Here is a 25,713-nt window from a genome sequence, read left to right as displayed (position 1 = left end):
AGATCAAGTGGTGATAAAGTCTCTTGAAGTACCAATTTATGAACTGACCACTAGACACAGAACTTAGATCTACGCTGGGAAAAAAAAAAAAATCACTATGAGCCAGAAAAAAAGAAAAAATTAAAATACCACTGTCACTTATCATGGAAAAAATTAAATAGAAAATAGAAAACAATAATCACCGGAAAACCTGGGTCCTGTAAAGATTTCTTCCCATCAGAAGGTGCAGAAACATTTTTCTCCCTGGTGCACAGGAGAACGTTTCTCAAGCCTGCCCAGTTTCTTCCCTCTGCTTTTTCCCCCCAGACGCCGGTGGACACGGCCGGGGTGGACTTTTTCCCGAAGACGAGAAGTAGAAGTTGGTACTTTCTCGAGAGCGGGTGCACTTTTCCCCCGCGCCCCCCTCTCCTCTGCCTCCAAGATGGTAGGAAAGTTGTCGTTTCCGAGGGCCGAGGAGCGGCTCTCTGGTGTTATGTCCCCGCAGTGCCTGTAGTGGTGCTGTAGGAGGCTGCTGCCTCTTCTGGTGCAGCCCCGGCAGCCCTGCCTTCTTGGCTGGAGAGTATATTCAGGGATTTCCCCTTAATAATCACAGACCCTGGGAGCACTTTTTAGTTTCCAAAATAAAAATATGATCCTCACCCCTCTGGCTTGACAGGGAAAGGCTCGCTCCGGAGCCCAGGGGGGAGCCGTGGCAGCGGCAGCCGAGCTTCCTAGTCCATTGCCAGCGCCTCTCACTCTGATCTGTCAGCCCAGCCGAGGGAAAAGGGGGGAAGGAGAAAAAAAAAAAAGCGGCTGAAAGGTAAGCAGAGGCGGCCCCAGGCCCGGCCCACATCCCCGGGCTCCCGTAGGGCGGCGGGCTGGGCCGCGGAGGCAGGGCGGGCGGCGAGCCCGCTTACGTGAGGCCGGGGATTCGCCGGCCCGCGCCAGGCCCCGGACGGGATGAAAGGGTGAGAGGGGCCGGCGCCGGGGTGGCGGGGCCTTGGGACCCGGGGGCCTCGGGGGCGCCCTCGGCGGCGACGGCGGGCGGGCGGGCGGACGCGGGTGCAGCCGGGGCCGGAGCAGGGCGAGCGGCGCGGCCTGCGGGCCGGGGTGGGGGTGCGGGGCGGGGTGGGGGTGCCGGCGAGGCCTGCGGCCGGCGGGCCCCGCGGCGACCGCGCCCTGCCCCCGTGCTCGGGCCGCCCCGCGCCCCTTCGGGTCCCCCGGGGCCTCCGGGGCCGACGCGTCGTCGCGGGCTTGCATGCTGCGCGCGCCGGGAGGCTCCCCGGTGGGGCGGCAGGCCCGGCGGCCCGGACAGGGGCGTGAGGGCCTAGGAGCGGGGAACGGGCGCCCACCCACCCCTGGGCCCTGGTCGCTCGCCAACGCCCCCTCCCCCATTCCGGTAATACATTTATTTATCCCCCCTCCTCCGCGCTCCGGGCGGCCTGGCTGGGGCGGGGCGGGCGGCCTGGCGGGCGTGGGGTGGGGTGGTGCGGCGGCGAGGAGTCAGGTGCAGCCGCGGCCCGGAAAGTTTCCTGTTAGGCCCGAATGGGGGGCTGCCCTGCTTTGCGGGGCGCCCCGGGGCTAGCGCTCGCGGCCCCCGAGGGCGTCGGGGACAGCACTCGGCTATCTTGAAACTCTTTGGCAGTTCCCGTCCATCGAAGGTACTCCGCTCCCGCGCCCCTGGCCCGCGCCCCACCCCGCTCCCCGCGGGCCGTCCCGGGCCGCGAACTCCAGCGCGTCCCCCGGGGGCCCCCAGGCCGGGGCCACGGCCTGCTCCTGCCGCCCGGAAAACTTTCCCGGGGGTTTTCCTCAGCTTGGTAGTTAGTGACCGGGCTTTCGGCGGTGGGCAGGGAGGAGGTAAATTCAGGTGGTATTTCTGCTGGGCAGCCCGTCCCAACCGCCCCTGGGGTCCCTCCCCCAGGAACCGGGGGTGTTATTTCAAAGGTCGCATCTCCCCCCGCCCCCACCCACCCCACCCACCCCACCCCCACCCCGGCCCCCCGTGCGGGACTCCGTGGGGTCTCCAGCCCCCTTTTCTGCACGCCCCCCCCCCCGCGGGAGAAAGCTGTCGGCAGCGGCGAGGACACTGTCAGTGCGAGGGGGCTGGGTTTCTGGAGCAGCCCCCACTCGGACGAGTTTCCTGTCCTGCGGGGTCCCCGTCCGCTGACACCAGCGCGTGGACCGGCCCCGACAGGGAGCCCGGTTGTCAGAAGGCCCGGAAGCGTTCAGAATTAGGAGGGAGAGGAGGTGGGCAGGGCTCGCTCCCGGGACGAGGTCTGCGGTCTCGGGCTCGGGGGTCCATTTACTCCGATAATAGCTGGTTGGATCGACGTGATCGCGTGTAGTCCACCCTGGAAGCAGGAACGGGGGCATTTGCAGGAAATGGGTTATTGCTGCCAACTCCGAAGGGTCTGTGGGAGAGCCCTCAGGGCACTGAGCATAGCTGACACTGGGTGGTTTGGTGGTTTTGTTTTTTTTTTTTTCCTTTTTCCTTTTCTCTAGGTTTAAACGGATTCAATGTTAGCTCTGTTTTGGTGCCATGAGCTTTGGAAGTTTTTTTTTTTTTTTAAGTTGAAAAGTTAAATTTCCAAATGTAGACATCCTGGTTTTCAGGGATGGGATGTTTCCTGTGGCTACACTTAATCTCCTTCTGGTCGTTCGTTCTTTAGAATGGCAGTGGGAATGTTAATGTACCCTGCCCCCCACTACCAGCCTCTGCGGTGGGCACGCTTGGAGAGCTTCTTTTTCCTCGTTCACTTGCCCTCCCCGCCTTCTCTTCGTAGTGGACCTAGAGCTGTGTGTTGTGTGTATGTGTACGTGTGTCCTGCCTGGTGGCAGGCTGGCTGGAGTTCGCTGGCAGAGGAGTGCCACAGGCTGAGCAGTGAACCCCCACAGCACTGTCGTCACCCACTGAAACGCTGGCACTTTGCAGAGCAATTGGTAACCCACGTGCGGACTTCTGTCAGGCCTGCAAGTGAGACTTCTGTGACTCTTACTGTGTCTTTTTGTCTGCCTAAAATTAAACTTCTGTTTCTCCACCGTGATAGCCAGCCAGTTAGCCTTATACTTAAGAAAAGCTTGATATTTGAGGTGGTATAGATTTCATAGAAAAATGCAAATTACATTTAATGGTTGTTTAACTTTCTTGATTAATTGCAATTGCTTATTGACTTGGGAGTTCATTGGCTTATATACTTGTGTCCTCAAAATTGTTACTTCTATTATGATAGCTTGTCCTGATTTTTTTTTACAGCATATTGGTTGGAAGAAATCATTCCATGAGTCTCTCTTTTTTGTTTTTTAAGAACATTTTAAGGCTTTTTTTAAAAAAAATATCTCTTTGCCTCATAATTTGATATTTTTAAGGTATAGTGTCGACTTCACATTCCTAAGTTTTCAAACACTGTAGATGTACAAATACCAAAACTTTTGTACTTTTTCCACCCTGTCCCAAACATGTATTAAATTTCCTAATCCAGTCACCTCAAGGGCTACTTTATTTCTGAAGGAATGGCGGGTTTGATATTTTTAAAAGTTACATTTTATTTGAAACTAATAAAAGACAAATATGAAGGGTAACTATTGAATTAATTTAAAATTGCTATGGTAGTATACTTTTTCACTCTTAAATATTTAGTTTCAAAAATAGATGTTTATTTTCATTTATCTGAAATAATGAAGTTTTTTCTTTCCTCTGAAAGATTGTACAATGAAATTTGTACCCCACCCTAGCTATTTTATTCAGCATATCATGTCACTACTATTTTTAGAGAAATGAAATTTTAGTTTAGATGGATTTTAAAATTTTTAAGTCAGAGCATCCAAAATTAAACAAGTCATTGCGAAAAAAAATAAAATGCTGATCCATTCATTCTTAATCTGAGCTGTTCCCCCAGGGTTAGCAGCTCACACTATCCAGGTTTGGAAAATTGTATGGATAATGAGAGGCCATTTATATCTGAATGCAGTTAGTATTCTCAGACATGAAACACCCTGTCTCCACACACACTTGGTAACTTGTAAGCAATAGATAGATAGGTGAGACTGGGTTGGAGGCAGCAAATTGTCCCCAGAGTAGATACTCCACTGCATATACAATGGAGTCACATCCAAATCCATTTAATTTATGCTAATGTAACTCTGTTTGTCCTACAGCCCTGACTGTGATGCTGATTTTAGACAGTACTTCTGGCTATTTTGAGACACTTGCAAAGAGACTCTCACTAAAGTTTAAGTTAAAACCTTAGGCCTCTCTCTCTCTTCTCTCCTTGCACTTAAGATGTTAGCCTACTTGGTTCTGATTCTTTCCCAGAATGTGATTTAAAACAGCTTTTCAGTTAAATTGTATTTGTAGCATGATATCCTACACACATTTGGACTGGGCTTGGGTTCTCATCCCATCTCTTCCGCTGGATGGGTTATTCCACCTTTGGTTTCTTTATCTGTAAAATGGAAATAACATTTTTTTGATGTAAGCATTAGATGAGATAGCCCATGTGCTTGGCTCTTAGTAGGTGGTCCTCAAATATTAATTCCCCAGCACACCTTACCTTTCTGTTATAGCCATCTAAATACCATTTCTCCTATTTGCTTGTTTGCGTTTTGTTTTTTTCTCTCTAAAAGTAATACATGCTCATATTCATCCCATTCAGAACTACTTATCCCACTTAGGAGGCAACCATGCTTAATCTTTTTTTTTCTCTGTTCTTAAGTTTTACAACATAAACATAATCTTAGGATTTTCCATTTAACAATGTTGTGTAGTTTTTTTGTTGGTTAAAAGCTTGGGCTCAGAAGTCAAACTGGCCTTTGAATCCTACCTATGTGACTTGGACAAATTACTTAATCTCGTTCTCAGTTTCTTCATCTGTGAAAGAGGGTGATAATACCTTCTTCATAGAGTTGCTGTGATGGTTACATGAGGAATTGCACATAAAGCCTTTAGAATGGTTCCTGTATATGACCTTTAGGTAATATTTTCCTCTAAAGATTTTTAATACTTCTCGATGTGAATTTTTTCAATGTGAATGAGTTCTTGACTCAGTATATACTAATAATACTAGTGAGTATTTGAGTATAGATAGAATGTTATAATTATCTTCATGGGGCAAATAAATATTGTTGTGCTGGTAAAAAAAAATGAGCAGATATTCATAGAAACTTTCAGCAGCTTGGTGTTAGCCTAGTCTTTGCTGTTGAATTCTGAGTTGGCAAATGTAAAGGAGTGCTAAGTATACCAGTGGGCAAAGAAGGTGGCTTTACTTTCCTTCTAGCTCCTTTTAAATTCCTGAAGTTCTCTCTCTCTCTCTCTCTCTCTCTCTCTCTCTCTCTCTCTCTCTCCCTCCCTCCCTCCCTCCCTCCCTCCCTCCCTCCCTCCCTCCCTCTCACTGTCTGGCATGGACTTGAAGGCACTGAATAGTTACAGGTTTTGGTGGCTTCACCTTGGGAGGGGGGATGTTTACCTGTGATGGCAGGAGTCGCTGAAGCCAGGGCTGTTTGGCTGTTTCTCATTCATTTAACAGTAGCTGTGGGCCTTGTAACACAAAGACACATTCTCTCCCCTTTGAGAAGTTTTTAGTATAGTGAGGAAGAAAAGAAACCTGACATTTACAATTCTGAATGATAAGGGATATATTTGCCTGGAGGAAGGAAACCTATTTATTCTGGCCTAGGAGCAAGCCTTTAAAGTGAGCATTTTCCAGGGATGTTTCTGCCCTGAGCAGATGGGAGGAGTTAGGCATTCCAGGAGGTAAGACCTGCAAGCATGAATAAATGCCTAAGGACACAAGAGTATTCTGTGTTGCAAATTGTCGGAATTGTAGCAATAGGAATAGCGGGGAAAGGGGCAAGTCAGCCTGTCCTGGCCCAAGCGGCTTTATGGGTTAGGCAAAGGAGTTTGGATTCCTGTTACATTTGTAGGCAGACCCCGAAGGCCTTGGCCAAATAAAGTATTTGCATTGTAGAGGACTGAGGATTTGAGTTGTACGAAGAATGGAAGAAAGGAGGGTAACACTGGGATTAGGCTAGTGAGATGGCTGCTGAGAAGAGATTGAAGGTTTGAACTGAGGTGGTGGCAAATGGCAGTGGAGATTCAGTTGAAGGAAGTGGAGAGGCTGCTAACTGAGGTAAGGGGTTGTGTGTGTGTGTGTGTTTGTGTGCGCGCGCAGGTTGACCAGATGTAGATTTGGGAATCATCCTCATGAAGATGACAGCGGAAGTTGTAGAACAATTTGGCTTTGTCAGTGCTTCTTAGTCTTTTTTGAGAATATGATGAACTTCATGGACCCTTCTCCAGAGAAATGCATTTATTCACATTCAACAATTTTGTACATTTGGTTTGAAACCTGGGATAATAACCAAGTGTTGGGGTAGATGTAGAGTAGAAATTAAAATAAGAGCCTGTGGAAATGTTTTATTTGACTCACATTTGTGTGTGTGTGACTTTATCATTGCCATTTCATAGATGAGGAATCATATTTATAAAATAATCTTGTATTTTAACAATGTAAGTGAGCTGCTGACGGGAAAAAATCGTATATTTTGTGGGAAGATTCGGATTTTTACCTTCTTATGAAAAACATTGGAAGATCTGGAGACCCTGGTCTGCATTTTTTTTCCATTTAAATCGCACCAGTTTACTGGAACTGATTTGAGTCAGCCGCCTTTAGAGGACCAGTTTGCCAAACTGTGCCCCTGGCCCACCTATGTCAGCATTTCATCTTGCATCTCTATAAAACAAAATTAAGAGACTCTTGGGGAACACAGACGTTTAAGTGTCAGGGCAAGAGAAAGTAACCCATTGAGTAGTCAGAAAGGAGAGATTTTCAAGAAGGAGAAAGTGGTCAACAGAGTCAAATGGCTACAGAGAGGTCACGTAAGATAAGGATAGAACAATGTGAAATTTTGCAACAAAGGAATCATTAGTTTCATATTCTTAGAACAAAAGAATGGTCTTTGAGGACTAGAGCTACAACTTTTCCCCTTATTCTACAACATAGGGTTTCTGTAATTGAGAGGGACTGTGGCATGGATAGAAGCTCAGAAAGCATTTGTTGTATAGGATGATTAACTGGAGCTAATAAATGCTGTAACCAAATCAAGCACTGCTAGTATTTTCCATTACAAGAACATCAGTATATAGAAGTTAAATAGAATGTAGAAAATATTTTTAACGTTAAGTTTTTAATATGGACTATAAGGAACAATCCTCAGTGGATTGTTACCATAGCCCCAAGAAGGTAGGAGGGCCCGACTTAATGGAGAATTACACTGTACATTCAGAAAATCACTAGCAGCTGGAGAGTACATTTTAGCTCTGCAGATTCTAGATTAAAATGGTAATACCAATAAACTACTACTTACAGCTTCTAATAGTAGTTAACGTTAAGTGATTACTATGTGCTGGGTGCCATGCTAAGCACGGTTCATGAAATACCTAATTCTAAACGACTCACTGAGATACATACTATTATAATTCTTTCTTTACATATGAGAAAACTAAAACCTAAATAACTTTCCCAAGGTCACAGACCTAGTAATTAGTGGAACCACATTTGAGCACATCTCTGATACCCACTAGAACCAATGAGTGCGCTTAACGGCTGCCTGAGCGCTCCTTTACTTTTCGGATAAATCAGGTAAGGAATTCAAATAGCTTAAAGGCTATTTTAGTTTAAATTCATATTGCAAACTTATTTGCATAGTGCAGTTTGAGCACAGTATTGGGCACATAATAGATATTCAATAAGGATTTATTTGATTTAAAATATTCTTGTTTGAACTTTATTGAATATTGTTTATATGTTGGGGTGATAGGCAATATTTCTGACTGATATTTCTCATTGAATCACATCAGTTGATAGACTTGCATGATTTCTAATTTTACTACTTTTCACATTGATATGTGGGCTGTTAGTTTTTTTGTTTTTCAAATCAGTATACTCATCTGTGTAGTATTTTATTACATTTTTTTGTGCTCCATGAAGTTGAATTAAAACTCATTTCAAAAAAAGTTTAAAATTGGGGGGGGGGACTTTTTTTTAAGACTTTGAAGTATGTGATTTCGTAATAAGTAAATATTCTTTTCATTTGTAGTAGATATACTATAAAACTAACATTCTGAGAATTTAGGTTTATGCTGGATTAAAAAAAATGTAAGGTATGTTGTAGGTCTAGGCTCTTGAAAGGGAGTAGAATATAAAATTACAGATGGCAATTAGGGAAAAATGCTGGGGCCGTGAAATGAACATGCTTTTGAAACATGAGACTCAAAAGAACAGTAATGACATACAGAGATTCCACATGGAGGTGATAGAGCAGCAGTCCCAAAGAGAATAATGTTCATATTTTTGTCAAATTGGTTTATGGTTGCTGTTGGAAGACTGAAAGGGCTGTAGTTTGCTTTTGTTAAAAGCTGATCTTCCTTTTCTCCTGTAAGATCTTATTCCTCTATTTTTGCCCACTGTTCCTATAAAAAGGAATTGTTTTCTTTTCCAATTAAACTTAGCAGATAATATCAAGGGGGATTTTTTTTTAAAAGATTTTATTGGGGAAGGGGAACAGGACTTCATTGGGGAACAGTGTGTCCTTCCAGGACTTTTTTCCAAGTTAAGTTGTTGTTCTTTCAGTCTTAGTTGTGGAGGGTGCAGCTCAGCTCCAGGACCAGTTGCCGTTGCTAGTTGCAGGGGGCACAGCCCACCATCCCTTGCGGGGGTTCGAACCAGCAACCTTGTGGTTGAGAGGACGCGCTCCAACCCAGCCATCTGGGAGCTCAGTGGCAGCTCAGCTCAAGGTGTCATGTTCAATCTTTAGTTGCAGGGGTCGCTGCCCACCATCCCTTGAGGGACTCGAGGAATTGAACTGGCAACCTTGTGGTTGAGAGACCACTGGCCCATGTGGGAATCGAACCGGCAGCCTTTGGAGTTAGGAGCATGGAGCTCCAACCGCCTGAGCCACCAGGCTGGCCCGGGATTTTTTTTTGGAAAAAAGATTTTATACCTAATCATATGTCCTACTCTTGAATTCCAATATATGGATGTGTTTACTGTGGAAATATTCTTTCTGTGAGACTATTCTCAGTAATTGTTATTTTTTCTTTTTGGTAATAATTAAATAAGCCTATATTCTGCTGCTACTCTAAAGTGCCAATTACTTGCATTCTCTTCTTTAAGGGAGCGTGGATCGTTTATATTCTCAGCAAGTGATTTCCATAGCTGAAGATAATATCTGCTATAGCTGTTAATAAATGTAGTCTGGTTAGAATTTTTTTTGTTTTTTCTTTTTAAAATGATAGTCCTCATGTGTTAAAAGGTAGAGCTTAGGTATAGCTTTTCTTCATGGATTAGACATGCGGTAGTATTTAAATATTAGGGTCTGTAAGACATTGATTAAGATCATGTGGACTTTGTATATTCTGTGTTTCCTCTCTTCTTTGTATATGACAATGAATGTCAAAGAGTGAACTTCACCTTTGGTGGAGTAGAGGTAAAGAACTTCAGTTGTGGGAGGCTACGTGTAAAGAATGAAAAAAAATGGACGTTTTCCCCCTGTGATCTGTCCTAATGCTTTTGACATGATTTCTTCCCATTAAAATAGAGAAGACCAGATGAATGGTTGTTTCTAGTTTATAGACAGAGTGATGTTGATAAGAAATACCTAGTACTCTTAGAAGGATGTGAGATTTCAAAGCAGAGGGCCATTTCCCCCCAACATTCTTAACTTTTATGGTATATAAAGTGAGTCAGATCGGGGAATTGAAAATATAAGTATAAAGATAAGTTGAACTTTTTTTTTTAAGTGTGTTTTTCTAAGAGGGAAGACAACAGAAGGATAGGCAATTAAATTAGAATGTAATGAGCACCCAAAGAGGGAAATGCACATACTTTCATGGAGCCTGTAACTAACTCAATCTTAGGGAATCTGTCTGTGGTGGCAGCTAAGCTGTGTTCTGAAGAATTAGACTAGGGCTGGCCAGAAGAGAGGGTACAGAGAGAGGAGATGTCCATTGCTCTGGACAGAGGGAGCCTCTTAGGTGTGGTGACACTAGAGGAACCTGGGGTGCTCAGAGCTGTGGGGGAGGTCCTCCAATTACTCACTTCCTTGTTTTTCAGTGCATCTCATCTCAGAGATTATAAGGGCAAAAATTGTGTCTCTTACTATTATATCCTCTATAGCTTCTGGGAAAATGATAGCCTTTTCATAAGTGTTTAAAATAAGTAAATACTTGCCATTAAAGCTAGAATCGAGAATTTGACAGTGAAAATGAACTGAATCAAGTTTAGTAAATTCTTTAATAGCATGTCGATTCTTTAAAATAAAAAAAAGAAAATTATTGCAAAAGAAATGTAAAAATTATATAATAAATTTTATGATTTTAATTTTATTTTGGTATATTTTAATATACAGAATTTTAAAAGGTATTTCTGGTTAATGATGGCAGAAGTCCGGCATCTCTGTTCTCTCTTCTCTAAACCAACTAAAAATAGTGAAAGTGAGAAACAGAAAAGACAATCTTTGATAACTATCAAAACCTTGTAATGAGAATATGTGAATTACTGATATTAAGTGCAGTGAAAATTGAACAAGGGCAAGAGAAGATGCCAGGAGAGGATGATTTCCTCTATAGAACTCAGGCAAAGTGAGGGCAGCAGCTTTCTTCCAAGTAGGTGACTTACCATGGGGACAAAACGAATAACTCCATATGGGAATGGTAACATTGGTATGTACATTGGGCTCCCTGAGTGGCAAGAGACGTGGGGCTGAATTACAGACTGTACAGTTATACTATTTTTGCAAGAAGTTTAGAGTGGAGAAGAAACTGACAACAGGCAGCCTTACTGGTCTTGGTCTCCTGAAGATAAGTAAAGTCTAAATTACCAGCCCCTAAAAATCTACGTACGTCATGGGCCCCTGTGAGTTGGAGAGACTCATGCCTCAAGGGAGGAATGGATCACTGATAAGACACAGAAAGAGATAAGAGTGAATTGATGGACCAGGGTACAAAATGAAAGAGAAAAATACAGTCATTATAGAAATGAAGGTCACTTTCAAAGCAGCAAATATACATGGCTAGTTGGTGATACTGGAGGTAAGCTTGAGAAATTTGAGCAATCCAAAATGGAAAAAGTAAAAATTTATGAGGGAGGGAGGGAGGGAGGGAAGGGGGGGGAGAGAGACAGAGAGAGAGAGACATGAATACAGTAAATCTAGCTTACCAGTAATTGATATCCCTGAAGAAGACAATAAAATAAATGAAGCAGAAAAAAATTTTCAGGACATTAAGGAAGAGTTACCCACAACAAAAGAGGACTAGAAATTCTAGCATGGATTTTAGTCTTTAAATATAAAAACTTTTATTATTACGTCAAAATAGAAAAAATAATCAAGCCTCCTATAAAAGAGGCTGGCCTCAGGCGTTTACATTCTAGAAGACATGGAAAAAAATATACAAGGTCGGTAGACCCCCTGAAAAATAAGTAAATAATAAGACCCAAGGACTTTATGACCAGGCAAGCTATAGTTTAAGCATAATATCAGTTTTCATATATTTCCAAACAGGAAAACCATGGCTTAGTTCCCATAAGTTAGCCTTGGTGGTGGTGGGGGGGCGGGAAGGGGGTGGGTAGGTGGTGGGGTGAGGTGGGAGTTAGAGAAGGGAGGTGACTATATTATAAACTGTTGAATCAAGAGATGAGTTGAAAACGAAATTAAAAGGATTAGTGATTAGCATTGAATAAATTTAAATGTAGAACTAACATTAAAATGTTACAAACTATGTCAATGTGGAAATAATAACATGAGGAAAAAATACTGAGTTGAGGTTGGGTAGGTACAAAAAAGAAAATTTTTCTCATTGTTCCTAACATGAGATCAATCATGCTAATGCTAAGTATACTAATTTTCTTAGTATGCAGTAAAGCAATGTTAACTAAAGGACACAGACTATACATCTTCCAAGAAAACAGGCTATATGATGAAATATTTAATGAAAAGATAGACTTGAAAGCTAAATAAGCAATGCAAAAAAATAAGATGATAAAGTTAAGATGAAATATTTGCCATATAAATAAATATAAAATTATAAATTAGATAAACTCATTTATTGAAAGAAAATGACACTCAGATTTGAGCAAAATGTCAAACCCATTAAGAGATGCTATCTAAAAAGGGACCAACAAATATTTGAGGCTTTGCAGTCATAAAATCTCTGTTGCAACTACTCAGCTCTACTGTTAAAGCATTAAATCAGCCATAGACATGTCCTGTAAGTCAGAGTTTTCTGACCCATGATTTGAAACAGTGACTCAGAAAACTTGAGTAAAAGGATGGGCAAAGACTTAATAGGCAACTACAAACCAAAAAAATGTCAATGCAGATATTTGTGTCAGACGCGATTGACTTCCAGACAAAAACTGTCAATTGAGTTTCATTTTCTAATCATAAAGGGTAATAGTCTAGTGGTTATTGAATCTCATATGTCAAATAATACAACTTTAAAATTTATAAAACAAAAAATGTAAGGAGCAACAGACAAATCAGATTATACTAGGGGATATTGATTCATTTCTTTCAGTTCTGGATAGAGCAACCAGACAAAAGTAATAACAGCGGAAGTTAATAGCTTGATATATGATATAGTGAACAACATACCCTGGATACAATGAATACTCTTTTTCAAGAACAATGATTAGGCTCCAAGAAAATCTCAGTCAAATCCAAAAAGCTGAGCTATATGCAGATTATGCTCCTTATTAACTAGAACTAAAAGGAAAGCATAAAACTCTATCTGAAAAAATTAAATAACTCTTGGGTCAGAGGAGAAATTAAAAAATCAATTCCAATTCAACTAGAAAGTACTGATAATCAAATGTCTGTGTATTAGTACCTATGGGATATTGCTAAAGCATCACTCAGAGGAAAATTCATAGATGTAACTAAATCACTAAGCAAAAAAAAAAGTGAAAATAAAAGAATTCAGCTTAACTTACAAAAGTAAAATCAATGGGAAGACAGCAGAAAGAATTATCAAGGGTAAAAGGACAAATTGATGAATTGGAAAACATACATGGTGGCCCTAATAAATCCAAGAGATTTTGAGTGTTTTTTTTAGAGGATTTTGGTAAAAATATGAAACAGATAAACCTCTATTGAACCTATCATGAACAAAGGGAAATAGCACATATATCACATACATGTGTGAATACACACAATATGAGAGTGAATCATATATATTTAGGAAATTAAATATAAGAAGTCACATTGCTAAATTTTAAGTACATAAATTTGAAAACTTGATCCACTGCACAAAAAGCACTAAGCTGGCAGTCTTCTGAGGAATGTTATGACTGCAATGCTTTTTGACTTGTTCAAGAACATAGAAAAAGAGATTTTCTAAATTATTTTTTGAAGTATATTGATACCAAACTCTGACAAAGCACACACACAAAATAATAGACCAGCCTCAAAATACAAACGTCTTAAATATTAGCAAGTATAACTCAGCAACACATTAAAAGAATGTGTTAAAAGAATAATGACCCAAGTTGCTTTCATCCCAGTACTGTAAGAAGAGTTCAATTAAAAGGATTAGTGATTAACGCTGAATAGATTTAAATGTAGAACTAACATTAAAATGATACAAACTACTCGTATGTCAATACTAAACACCGTATTTTAAAAAGTACAAAAGAGAAAAATGATCATCTTCCCAGAAGCTGAAAAAGAATTTGATACAATTAACCATCAATTCTGAGTTTTTTTTTTTAAAGAAACAACTCTTAATGAATTAGGAATTACTTGATACTTCCTTAACGTAACAGAAAATGTATCATAATAAAAATCAGCATTATTCCTCCCATTAACTTAAAGCAGTCTCAGTCATTTAAAGTTAGGAGTAATAGTGGTCATCATTATTAGCATTGTTCCAACAGTTTTGGTCAATTCGAATAGGAAAAAAAACTGTGTAAGGTTGGAAAAAAGGGGAACTCAATCTTGACAGATATGATTACATACCTAGAATATGTCAGAGTAAAAAGTAAACATTGCCCTTCATATCCTTCCACTCCTGCCCACAGACTTCTTTCTATGATTTATAAAATGTTATAGGTATTTACATGGGCTTATTTTTTTTTCATAATGACAATCAAATTGATTCTGTAAATTACATTTTTCACTTATAAAAATCCCATATATTTTTTCCCCCTGAAGTTCATTTAGATTTACTTGAACTAATTCATACAAGATTTATGTTTGCCAGGTGGATGAGCAGGCCAAAGAGAGTGTAAAAATGAAACAGCACAGGTTTGCTTTGAAGTATTTCCTGTCCTGAATGTTCAGACCTTCAGGGCAGCTAAATTTAGATCTTTAGTTCAATTTTTCTTCCTTGCATCTTTTTTTTTTTTTTTTTTTTTTGAACAGAAGCATTTAAAAATGTGTCCGGCTCTGGAAACACCTCTTTCCATTGATTCCTCCCAAAGGTCAGACGCTTGACCCCCGAAAGCTAATCACCTCTCACTCTCCGGGTCCTTGACTCAGCAGAACAAAGCTCTTCCTTGCATCTTAATAAAGTGAAAAGGAAACGGTCTTATTTTTGTTTTACATTTGTGTATGATTAGATTTACTCAGTAATGACTGATTTTTATTAACTAAGCTAATATTTTAGGTTTTTGTTTTTTTTCCTACCTGCAATGATTCTCAAGGGTACTACAAATTCTTTATCATCGGTAGGTAGAATGTAGTAATAATAAGAATTAACATTTATAATAATAACTCCCATTTGTTCAGTGCTTAACATATACAAGGCAGGGTACTTACTTAATATGTTGTATACTTTGTATCATTTGATCCTTACAGCAACCTGTTGATAGTATAGCTACTGTTATTATCCCTATTTTACAGATGAGAAAACTGAGGTTAAATGATTTGTTCAAGGTAACACACACTGTAAGTGGCAGATTTTGGACTTGAGCAAACATGTCTTCTGATTCCTCAAGCATTTATGTATCTTGTCATTCACTGGCATAAATAATTTCATAATGTAATTCTTGTAAAGGAGAGAGTATTTCTTGAGTTTTTCTGTAGCTGATATCTCAGCTGTTCCATTAGCTATGTGGGTGACTTTCGGAGTGTGGATAAAAAAGTGGGTTAGACCACATCACCCCAATACAATGCTGACTTGACAAATTAGTCGATTTAGTTTCATTGTAGATTATGTGATTTTATGATATATAAATGCTATTGCTGGCTGGCCTTTTGTGTTTGGAGAGGTAGTGAGTATTGTGTGATTTCTTCCTCCCATTTGCTTATTATACCTTCAAAGATTCATAAGTCATGCTTATTATTCTCTTTAGTGTAATTGAAAGTGCCACGTGGTACAGAGCACTGAACTGAATGGTGGAAGTATGGTCAGGTGACTAGTCTTTGGGCTCAAAATGTTTATAGTTTGGATGGCATAAGTGTGGGGGAAGATTAGAAGGGAAAATGACTTTTTTTTAAAAAACAGGAATTTGTTCTTTTTTGTATTTCATAGAAACATTTGTTACAAATTGCCAAATATTTGCCAACCTGTCAAAAAATGTTGACTTTCTGAGGGAAGTTTTAGGTCTTTAGAATTCATTCCATTGGCATTGTAAAGAAGTTTGGGTTCTGAAAATAGGCATAGCCTGCAACCACCAGTAATGAAATAAAAAGGCCTGCTTACCCTGTGACATTTGTTTGGTTGGAAGACCCCTAACGGCTTTCAGGTATTTCCAAAACTTAACCAGAGTAAAAGTTACGTAGTTCAATTTGGAGGGGTAAGATAACTTAGTATTTTATGATGCCTCTTATTATTTGAATTCAGTATTAGGATGTTGGATTACAAGAAGGGTGATATCCCAATATTTGACTTCCCAAGTGAGCAATCTTTGCTTATTTCTGCTTGTTAACTAGGCCTTTTGATATTTTGTAGATAATCTGCTTCGTCTTGATTCTGCAGCATTCCACACTCTGGTATCCTTGGGGGTCTCTTAACAGTGCTATGGTGCAGAAGATTTAAAATCAGGTATGGCTGTGGGGCCAGAAGTCCCTCAGTGAAATTCTCAACTTCAATCTGCCTTACCACTCTCTGATTTATCATTTGGGTTTCTTTTTTTATGTGTGTGTGGTGGTCTTTTTAGCTGATGTTCACAAGGAATAGAGTCACGTGATGTATGAAGGGAAACATATACACTTCTCTGAGGTTGACAATAAGCCCTTGTGCTCATATAGCCCCAAACTGTGCAAGCAGCGGCGACTCAACGGCTACGCTTTCTGTATCAGACACGTTCTGGAGGACAAGACTGCCCCCTTCAAGCAATGTGAATATGTGGCCAAGTATAACAGCCAACGCTGCACCAACCCCATCCCCAAATCAGAGGATCGTAGGTAAGAGCTAAGAATGGAACTCAATCTTTGATTTAAGTAGTAGGCTTGGATTTTTTCTTCTTTTCATATGGTGAATTTAAATGTCGCATTCTGGGAGCAATCCTAAGTAAACTCTGGAATGCTTCTAGAGATGAGAGATGGCAATCTTTTTTAAAACGGAGTAGTAAATTTGGGGAAGTATTTGAACAGTATGTTAGAGTGTTTCCTTTTTTTTATTGATTTAATGGACTTTCTAGGATTATGAGAAAATTTCTTTTTCCCTTGAAATTGTTGCTTGAAGTCTTGGTACTGACATGTTTGGTTTGCAGCCTTATAAAGTGTTTCTGACTTCTCTACTTAGTTTTGTCATTTGCCTAAATGAGAAAAATTGTAGGAACTACTTAGGTGTTATAATTAATGATAATAAGTTTGGAATTTTTAAATCTGTGCTTGAAAGGTAGCAAAGGGTATGTACTTATTGAAAAAAAATTACTCAAAAGAATGATTACTTGAATCATTCAGAAGATTTACTTCCTATCAGACTTGTAAGCAGTGTTTGGCATTGTTTTTAAAACCTTGCCTCTTTTGGTTAAAAAGAGTCCATGTGGAGTATGTTTACTATAAATTAAAAACTAATTTCATAGTAAGGGTAGGCTTTATCACTAGAATTGTGAATTTTTGCTTTGCTGAATTAAATAAAACAGGGCGGTGTTTTTAAAGAAGTGTTATGCATGTTATTTATCTTTCATATTCTTAGGAAAATTCACATTATGCTTCACATATAATCTCTTTTCCATGTCTCTTTTTCTTCAGTTCTGCAGAACCCATGTTGAACATTGTAGGATATTACAGAGAGACACATGCTTATTTTACAAAGAATTTCAAATATTTGTTATCTTTAGGTAGAAAATTTGAATTTTTTTACTTCTACCTTTAAAAAATATATGCCGCCTTCAATTCATCCTTGTTCCTATGCATAAGCAAATGTCACTTCCATAAATTGGTTGAGAAGGAATCATGTATTTTACCTGTGATGGTGAGCAATTTTTACACTTTTAGGGTGAAATAAATAATTTGTGTTGATAGAGGTCTCACCAAAATGAGTATAGTATAATGTGGTGATTTGGGAATACTCTTAGAATTTCTAATAAGCCCTTAAGGCTTCAAATGACAATACCTGTACGTTAGAAACAGCTGCTTAGTGAGGCAAGGAATAAAATTTTAATCTCAGGTGAGAAAGGGACCACTGTATTAGGCAAAGCTTATCTGTCCAGTTGGCTTTAGCAGACTGAAAATGGTAATTTCTTACCCCTAGCCTTTTTAAACTTGAAGAATGGATGAACTTGGATTAATTTTTTTTTACATTAAGCTCCACTGTAAACACATCTCTTATATTGTTTTAAATTCATTTTATCACAGTTGCAATTGTCAACGTTGGATATTTTTCATTTCAGATAAAGCGAGTATTATATTGTGAACAGCAAGAAGTAAAGTGAGAATCATTCTGAATTTGTCTGAAATATTAATTCTGTGAAGCATGTCTTCATTTTTATATTCTAAGCAATTTCCTTTTTAAAACAATTTAAAAAAGGAAAGGACTTTTGTAGTGCTGTGTCAAGAGAAGCTATATATAATAAGTACTAGGTTACATATATTTTTCAAAATTGATCCGAGACTGAATGCAAATGATATTAATACTTTTATTGTTGGAGAGTTGTTTGAAAATAGATTAAAATAGGCATTAGCAGAAGGTAATATATTACCTCAAGAAATCCAGATTGAATTCATGTAACAATATGTCTAAACCTATGTATAAATATTTAGTTGTAACTATAGTACATGACATACTGTAGAAAAGATTAACATCTTTTTGAAAATATGCTTTCATTATTGTTAATGCAGCTACTCTTTGGACACTTAAGGATTTGAGATGGCTTATGTGATGTTTTAGGGAAAAAAATTTCCAAGGACCTTTAATTGACAAAATTATCTGGTTGGTGGTCAGCTAGAGGAAGCTTCTTAATATCTGGTGTCTAGCTTACCTGGTTTGTATTATAAATGCTAACTTACGGTCTATCGTTCTGAAATAGAATAGTGTTATGTTCAGTAGAAGTACTGGTATACTTAAAAAGTAAAGTTCATTTGCTGATATACTGGTACAGTGGGAAATTAAGGCTCATTACTGTAGCCTTTGTTTCTCAGAGATAAGTGGTTATATCAAGTCGGTTATTTTATGTAATATTTTAAATTTAAGTTTGGTATAATTTTATGTATATTTTTAGTAATACATATGTATTTAACAAGAAGTTTTCTTGTTATCTGTATGTTTGTTTTTTAAAGTAGTTTAAGATATAATTCACATTCCATACGATTCACCCATTTGAAGTGTACAAGTCAGTTTTTTTTTTAGTATATTCACAGGGTTGTGTAATTATCACAGCCTGATTTTACAACATTTTCATCCCCGCCAAGAGCCCTATAGCAGTTACTGCCATGGATAGTCATTCTTTTAGACTAGAAATTCCTGTTTGCATACTTATTTTAAATGCTGTTCATAGCTAAGTAAGCTTTTTAAACTCCAGCTGTGAAGAACTGTCCCTTTTAGCAGAGGCAAGGTTTTTAAGAGTTCAGACTCGGTGTTGTGGCAGAGCTGCCAGAGTGGCTGGTGTGAGTTGAGGGTGAGGTTGCAGGAGATCTGTACGTGCGCTCAGTCAGCCTCTGCCCTCTTACGTAAGGAAGCACACAGCACCCTCACTTACCGCTTCGGGCTGCCCACATGTACATGAGCAGAAAAGTCTGCTTTCTAATTTAAAGAAAATACCCCATCTCATTTCCCTCCACTAAAAAAACTAATCCTCTTATTAATTTGAGAATGAGTTGAAAACAACAAAAACCATTTACTCTTTTTTGGGACGCTTCTTGGTCAGTAGTAGTTATCCCTGAAGCCCTTTCTCTTGTTCGCCACAGCTTTATGACTCTATTCTGTTTAAGGTATACGTGGGACTTGGCTCAAACCTGTTAGGTGTGCACACACACACACAACACACATATGCGCGCGCGCACGGAAAAGGTTCTCTTTACTGTCCAGAAAGCTTTTTTCTTAATAGTCATATTGAAAATTAAAGAGTGCCTCTGATAGATTTACTGTTTTCCTGAAAATAAGACCTAGCCGGACAATCAGCTCTAATGCATCTTTTAGAGCAAATATTAATATAAGACCCAGTCTTATGTTATATTGTATTATTATATTCTATAAGACCCGGTCTTACTATAAAATAAGACCAGGTCATATTAATTTTTGCTCCAAAAGACACATTAGAGCAATGTCTGACTAGGTCTTATTTTTGGGGAAACATGGTATTTCTACGACAAACAAATAAAACATCTCCCAATTATTTGGTGTATCTGTATTTTAACAATTAGTAAAAAAAAAATTTGCTGCAGCTCAGTTAGTTTTTGATTAGCATTAATTATTTACTTTATTGCCTTTTTCCTAAACTGTGTTCTGTGGAGCTATCACAGTTGTGCTGCAAGAAAAATAGGTGCCATTTTCAAATAAGTTTGGGAAATTCTGCCTCATGGGTACATTTCCACCTGGAAGCATAATGCACTTTATCGTACAAAGATGTTCTGAGTAGTTGTTCAGCAGAAACAAATAACAAAATCATTATTCTGTTTAAACCATCATTTCCCAAATTTATTTAAGCGTGGAACACTGTTTTCAGACAAACTGGTTAACATACTGTGGGACTGCATGAGGAATAACAGTTTGAAAAAACACTACTTTTCTACTGGTTAAAAACTCCATAGGTTTTAAGTATGGTTATATAACATGCATTCTACTGTCCTATTATGTAGAAGGGTTCTATCCTTTCATAGCAGTTTTGAAATAGCATTTACATTACAAAAGTAACCTGCTCATTATTGAAGGCTTTGTGAGCTTTGATTTTTAGAACAGGTCTTAGCTCTGTCATTTTCCAGATGGATGATTTTAGGCAAGTTATTTAACTTCTATAAAGTTTAGTTTCCTTATCTGTATAAAGGGCATCATTTTAGTGCCTACTGCAGGTAGAAACTAGAGGAGATGGTCCATGACGTCCTTCTATCTGGCTATTGAGGAACCCATTTCATCTATAATCCTACTAACTAGTTTTATTACTTTACTTTCTCCTTCCTTTCTATTCTAATTCCCTCCCCCCTTTCCTCCCTGCATTCCTCCTTCCCTGTAGAACATACATCAAGTGGGCACTTGATATTCTTAAAGGTTATATCATAAGATCTTTGTGAATCTCCAAATATTTGAATGGCATTGGAACATATATTTTTTTCAATATGAGAATTTTAAGTGACTTGATGAGTTAGTTACCTTGTTTGCTACGAATAGAGAATAACAAAGCAGTATGAGAAGCAATAGCTGGGCGGTTATCCATGGCCACTCACTATTGCAATGACTTGTTTGTGTCTGACAACCTCTGCACATGTGCAGTTCACATATTCGCTTCAGCAAAGTTACATGGACTTTGAGGATTGCTTGAAAGTAGTGCAAGTTGCATATATGAAATCCATGCATACCGAGAGTTACGATAGTCATGCCTTTCTAACACAAAAGTTCCTGTTTTATAATATGTCGTTTTATATCCTGCTTTTCTTAATATGTATCATGAACATTTCCCATGTGTATGTGTTTTTAAAGGTACTGCAACAGCCACTTGCAGGTACTTGGCTTTATCCCGAAAAAAGAGAGGAAGAAAAAGAATGATCCTATAGATGAGGTGAAGGTCAGGCACCAGATGGATGCCATGGCCTTCAGCCTGACGGTGCCCACTTTGGCCTTGAAGATGCCCAACGGACTGGATGGGATGTCCCTCTCTCCGCCGGGGGCCAGGGTCCCTCTCCACTACCTGGAAACTGAGTTGGAAGATCCCTTTGCTTTCAACGAGGAAGACGATGACCTGAAGAAAGGGGCCACTGTGAGAAAGAAGTTGCAGAGCAAGTTGGCCCAGAATCGGCAGCGCCAGAGAGACACCGAGATTTTAAAAGTTCGGCAAGAGCACTTTAGTCCCCCTCCTGCACCTTCACAGCAGCCGCCCCCGCAGCAGCACTCCCACCTGTCACCTTTGTCCACTTCTTTAAAACCTTCCGCGCCACCACCGCAGGGTTTAGTCTGCAAGTCACCTCCACCTCAGAACACCAGCCTACCAATGCAGGGAGTGGCCCCCACCACACACACTATAGCACAAGCCAGGCAGCTGTCCCACAAGAGGCCTCTGCCCCTCCTGCCATCCAGTAGGGCTCCTGTTGCGGACCCGCCCAGGACTGACCGGGTCCTTATGAAAGCCACAGCCTTCTCTCCACACTTCTCTTGTATAAGTCGGCTGCAGAGACTGGTGAAACTGTGCACCCAGAAACATCAGTTGGACACTGATCTGTTTCCCCATTTAGGTGAGTTAATATCTATTTTGCCTTATCATGTGTGCAGAACACAACAAAATGTGCCCTTTTGCACGAAGCTTTCTTTTAATAGCTTCCACATAGGTGGTGGGGTAGAAGAGCACTTGCACAGTGTTCCAGTGAAAGAGCCTGTATGTAGGTAGAACACCTTAGAGTAAATTGCTGCTGGAGAGGATAATAATCGGTGAACACAATGCAGAATTTAGAATTCAAGTCATAGCCTCTAGTAGTAGTAGTAGGAGGAGGAAGAGTAAGAGTGGTAATCACAGCAGCAGCAGTATTAAAAGGTAGTTGTGTTTGGTTGTACGCCTCTGAGCTCAGTTGCCTGTCGATCTTAAGTTTAAGTTCTCTACGTGTCTTATCGTAGGACTTTGGAATAATGATAGCATTGTTAACATCTGCCAACAGTTGTGTGTTTTTTGTTTTTTTTTTAAAGCAGCTTTTTGAAAAAAAATTCCCAAAGCAATACCTGTTCATGACTTAAAAGTGAAACAATACAGATAAGACCTGAATATAGTTCATGTCTTTCCTTCTGAGTTTTCTTTCTTGCTCAAGAAAATCTCTCAGATCCGAAGTTTATACAGATACTCTACATTTTATATTAAGAATTTGATTGTTTTGTTTTTGATCATTTAAAGTTTTCACTCATTTGGAATTCTTGAATGTGGCATGAGCTGTGATTCTGACTTTAGGAAAAATTATATGACATGACAGCAATAGAAAAATGAGAAAGGGATGGGAATAGAGGAAGGAGAAGTCTAGTCAATAAACAAATGAAACCCTCAATCATCAGGCATGGAAATGCAAATTAAAATAACAATGAATTATCATCAGGTTAGCAAAAATTACATCCAGTGTTGATGCAGCTATGGGATATATTGCTGGTGAGTAATACGACAGTATCTGTTAATTAAAAGTGTATGTATACCTAGCATACTCACCTTTGGGACTCTCCTGTGGATAAAAATAATCAGAGTGTAAGGATATGTGTTCAAGGATGTTTATTACAGCATTGCTTGTAATATTAAAAATCTGTAAACAATTTTTACAACCAATAGGAAACCATGAGTAAATTATTGTACATATATGTTTTATGAAGTATTATGCAGCTACTAAAAAGAATGAATGAAATCTATCTTTTACCTGATTGTACCCATGATACGTTAACTAGTAAAAAATGATCAAGAGGTATTATGTGATCTTATTTTTGTGAAAATAAACTCAATAAACAAGGGATATCGGTACATCTATTGATCAAGTATATGATAGATGTTTACCAGTTAGGACTGAGCCTAGGTAAAGCGTGAGTGGATATGCATGACTAGGCCATTAACGTTGGCTGTCACACAGGGGTGGACTTGGACGCGATGTATTTTTAAGGAGATGGGAGTGGTACCTCTTCTTATATAGCTTTACATTGTTTCACCTTTTATTAAACCATGTATGACTTTGGTAATTAAAAAAATGAATAAAACTTTAAAAATGTAGATAAATAAAAATAGTAGATTAAAACACCTCAAACCTATGAATACATATTTGTTAATACCTTGGTATATTCTTACAGATATATAAAAGTAGGTTCCTTCCATACATACAGTTGTGTAGCCTGTTTTTAAATTTTTCCTAATGTATTATCAATTAGTAATTTTTCATACACAGCATAATTTCTTGTGTATGAAAAAATAACACCTAAATACTTTCTCTAATTTAAGTCCTTTCCAGTTTACATCATTGTAAAGTGTTGTAGCTGTATAGCCTTGCAGTAAAATAATTACTGTCACATCTTTAATTTTTCCTTCAAATAGTTTCCTAGAAGCAGAATTTCTGATTCCAAGCTTACCATTTTTTAAAATGGTTTTTGATATGTGTTGAGAAATTTTCCTTCAGAATTATTTTGTGAGTTTACCCTTTTTTCAGCAGTGTATGAGAATGACAGGTTTTCTACATCTTTACAGCCCTGGATATTTGCATACCTTAGATCTGAGTGTTTCTTATATTTATATTTTTGGCCTTAGAATCCCTTTGTGGTCTTAAAAAGTACTGAGGACACCATAGTGTGTATGTAAATTATATCTATTGACTACTGAATTAGGAATTAAAACTGAGAAATTTTAAAAATGCTAACTCATTTAAAAATGAAAACAAACTCACTACATGTTAATGTGTTCTTTTTATGAAAAATAACTTCTCCAGAATAAAAATAAATGTAATGTAATATTACAAATGCATTCTTTTACTTTATTTTACAAATCTTAATGTCTGATTTACTAGAAGACTGCTAGATTCTCCTATTTGCTTCTGTAGTCAATCTGTTGTGATACATGGTTTGGGTTAGTAGATGAAAATATGGTCTTAACACATTTGTAGCTGGAGAAGGGAGGAATATTTTAATAGTTTTTTTTTTTTTCCAATAATTGTCGACATTCTTATTTGATTCTACACCAAACCTTGACAAGTGGTAGTTTCTTGAAGATTAGTTACCATGTGGATTCTGAAACCATATCAGGGCATCTTGCATACTGGTACATTAAAATCCGTTGATCTGCCTTGTACTTCAAATGGATCTTTTACCCACGCAAGGTTTTGTAACATCATGTGTTGATCATTTGGAGAAAATACTGATTTACTGAGTTATACAGATGTTCCAAATGTTGACATATTTCATTATATAAATTTCATTATATAAAATATATCAACATTTGGAACATCTGTACATATATCATTATATAAAGTTTTTAAATTACATTCGTTAGTATTACCACCAATCTCAGCAGAAATGTCTATTAGGAAGTTGTCATACTTTCAGTGATGAATTCAAGTTTTCAAAAAAATTGAGCTTTCAAGTAAAACTTTGAATTTTATTATTGGTAACAAGCACTATCCATTGTTTACCTTGAAGAGATTGTTTTACTGTGGTCATTTTAGAAAAAAATGACTGCCAAATATCTAAGTCTTAATAACCATAGATTGTCAGTAATTCTTTCAGATAAAAATGGTATTGAATGAAAAAACACACAGCTAGGTTAGGTCACAATTAAAAGTCACGCAAGTACTTTTCCCCAAGACAACCATCATACTTTATATGCAGCAGAGGTGCTTTATCTATATACTTCACATTTAGTCACACAAAATACTATAAAGACATACTCAAGAACAATCTTTAATAAACAAGTGCTTTATCAAGGACCTTCTGGACACTGTTTTGTTTTTATTTCACTTTAAGTCATGGTGTGGAACATAGAATGACTACTAGTACAGTTGGGTGTCACTGCCTTGCTTCATGCTGAGGTGCCAGCAGTTTTACCCATGATGGTTTTTTTTTTTTTAACCACCAGTACAAATCTCAGCACAGTGAAAAAGGCAAATAATGCCTTCTTAGTGTTGTTTTGAAGGTAGTGTTGACCTAAGGAACTCCCTGAGAAGGTTTCTGGGACCTCTGGGGATCTGTGGACCATACGTTGAGTAACAACTGCTATTTTGGATTAATAATATAGTTTTGAATATTTGTTCATAGGCTATTTTGGACATTTGTATTTTCTATTTATTTTGCCTTTTCAATTTTTCACCCATTTTTAATGAAGTGTTTCTCTTTTATAGGGATTGGTAAGAGCTTTTTATACATATTTCATGGTTGTGGCAAAGCTTCTCCTTCCTCCCATTTGTTATTTGTTTTTAAATATCTGTTCTAATGATTTTAGAATTTAGAAGTTAAAATTTTTTATGTATTCTCTTTTTTAAGGATTTTTTCCTTTTGAATCAGGTGGGTTTTTTTGGTTTTGTTGTTTAGATTTTATTGGGGAAGGGGAACAGGACTTTATTGGGGAACAGTGTGTACTTCCAGGCCTTTTTTCCAAGTCAAGTTGTTGTCATTTCAATCTTAGTTGTGGAGGTTGCCGTTCAGCT

The 25,713-nt window shown here is 38.7% G+C and overlaps 1 protein-coding gene across 1 annotated transcript in view; it reads left to right on the top strand.

The window, feature by feature from the left end:
• The first annotated feature begins 414 nt into the window (after positions 1 to 414).
• INO80D (INO80 complex subunit D) overlaps positions 415 to 25,713 on the top strand; it is a 56,516-nt gene continuing 31,217 nt past the window's right edge. Inside the window, exons 1-4 of the mRNA XM_081052113.1 lie at positions 415 to 799; positions 15,926 to 16,018; positions 16,134 to 16,380; positions 21,053 to 21,801. Of these exons, the coding sequence (XP_080908239.1) occupies positions 16,163 to 16,380; positions 21,053 to 21,801 (967 nt within the window). The 5' untranslated portion in view covers positions 415 to 799; positions 15,926 to 16,018; positions 16,134 to 16,162. The remainder of the gene's footprint in view (positions 800 to 15,925; positions 16,019 to 16,133; positions 16,381 to 21,052; positions 21,802 to 25,713) is intronic.

This window comes from Rhinolophus hipposideros, assembly GCF_964194185.1.
Source record: "Rhinolophus hipposideros genome assembly, chromosome: 6".
Taxonomy (NCBI): domain Eukaryota; kingdom Metazoa; phylum Chordata; class Mammalia; order Chiroptera; family Rhinolophidae; genus Rhinolophus; species Rhinolophus hipposideros.
Note: the sequence above shows the minus strand (reverse complement) of the source record. Positions and strands in the feature narration are given on the sequence as shown.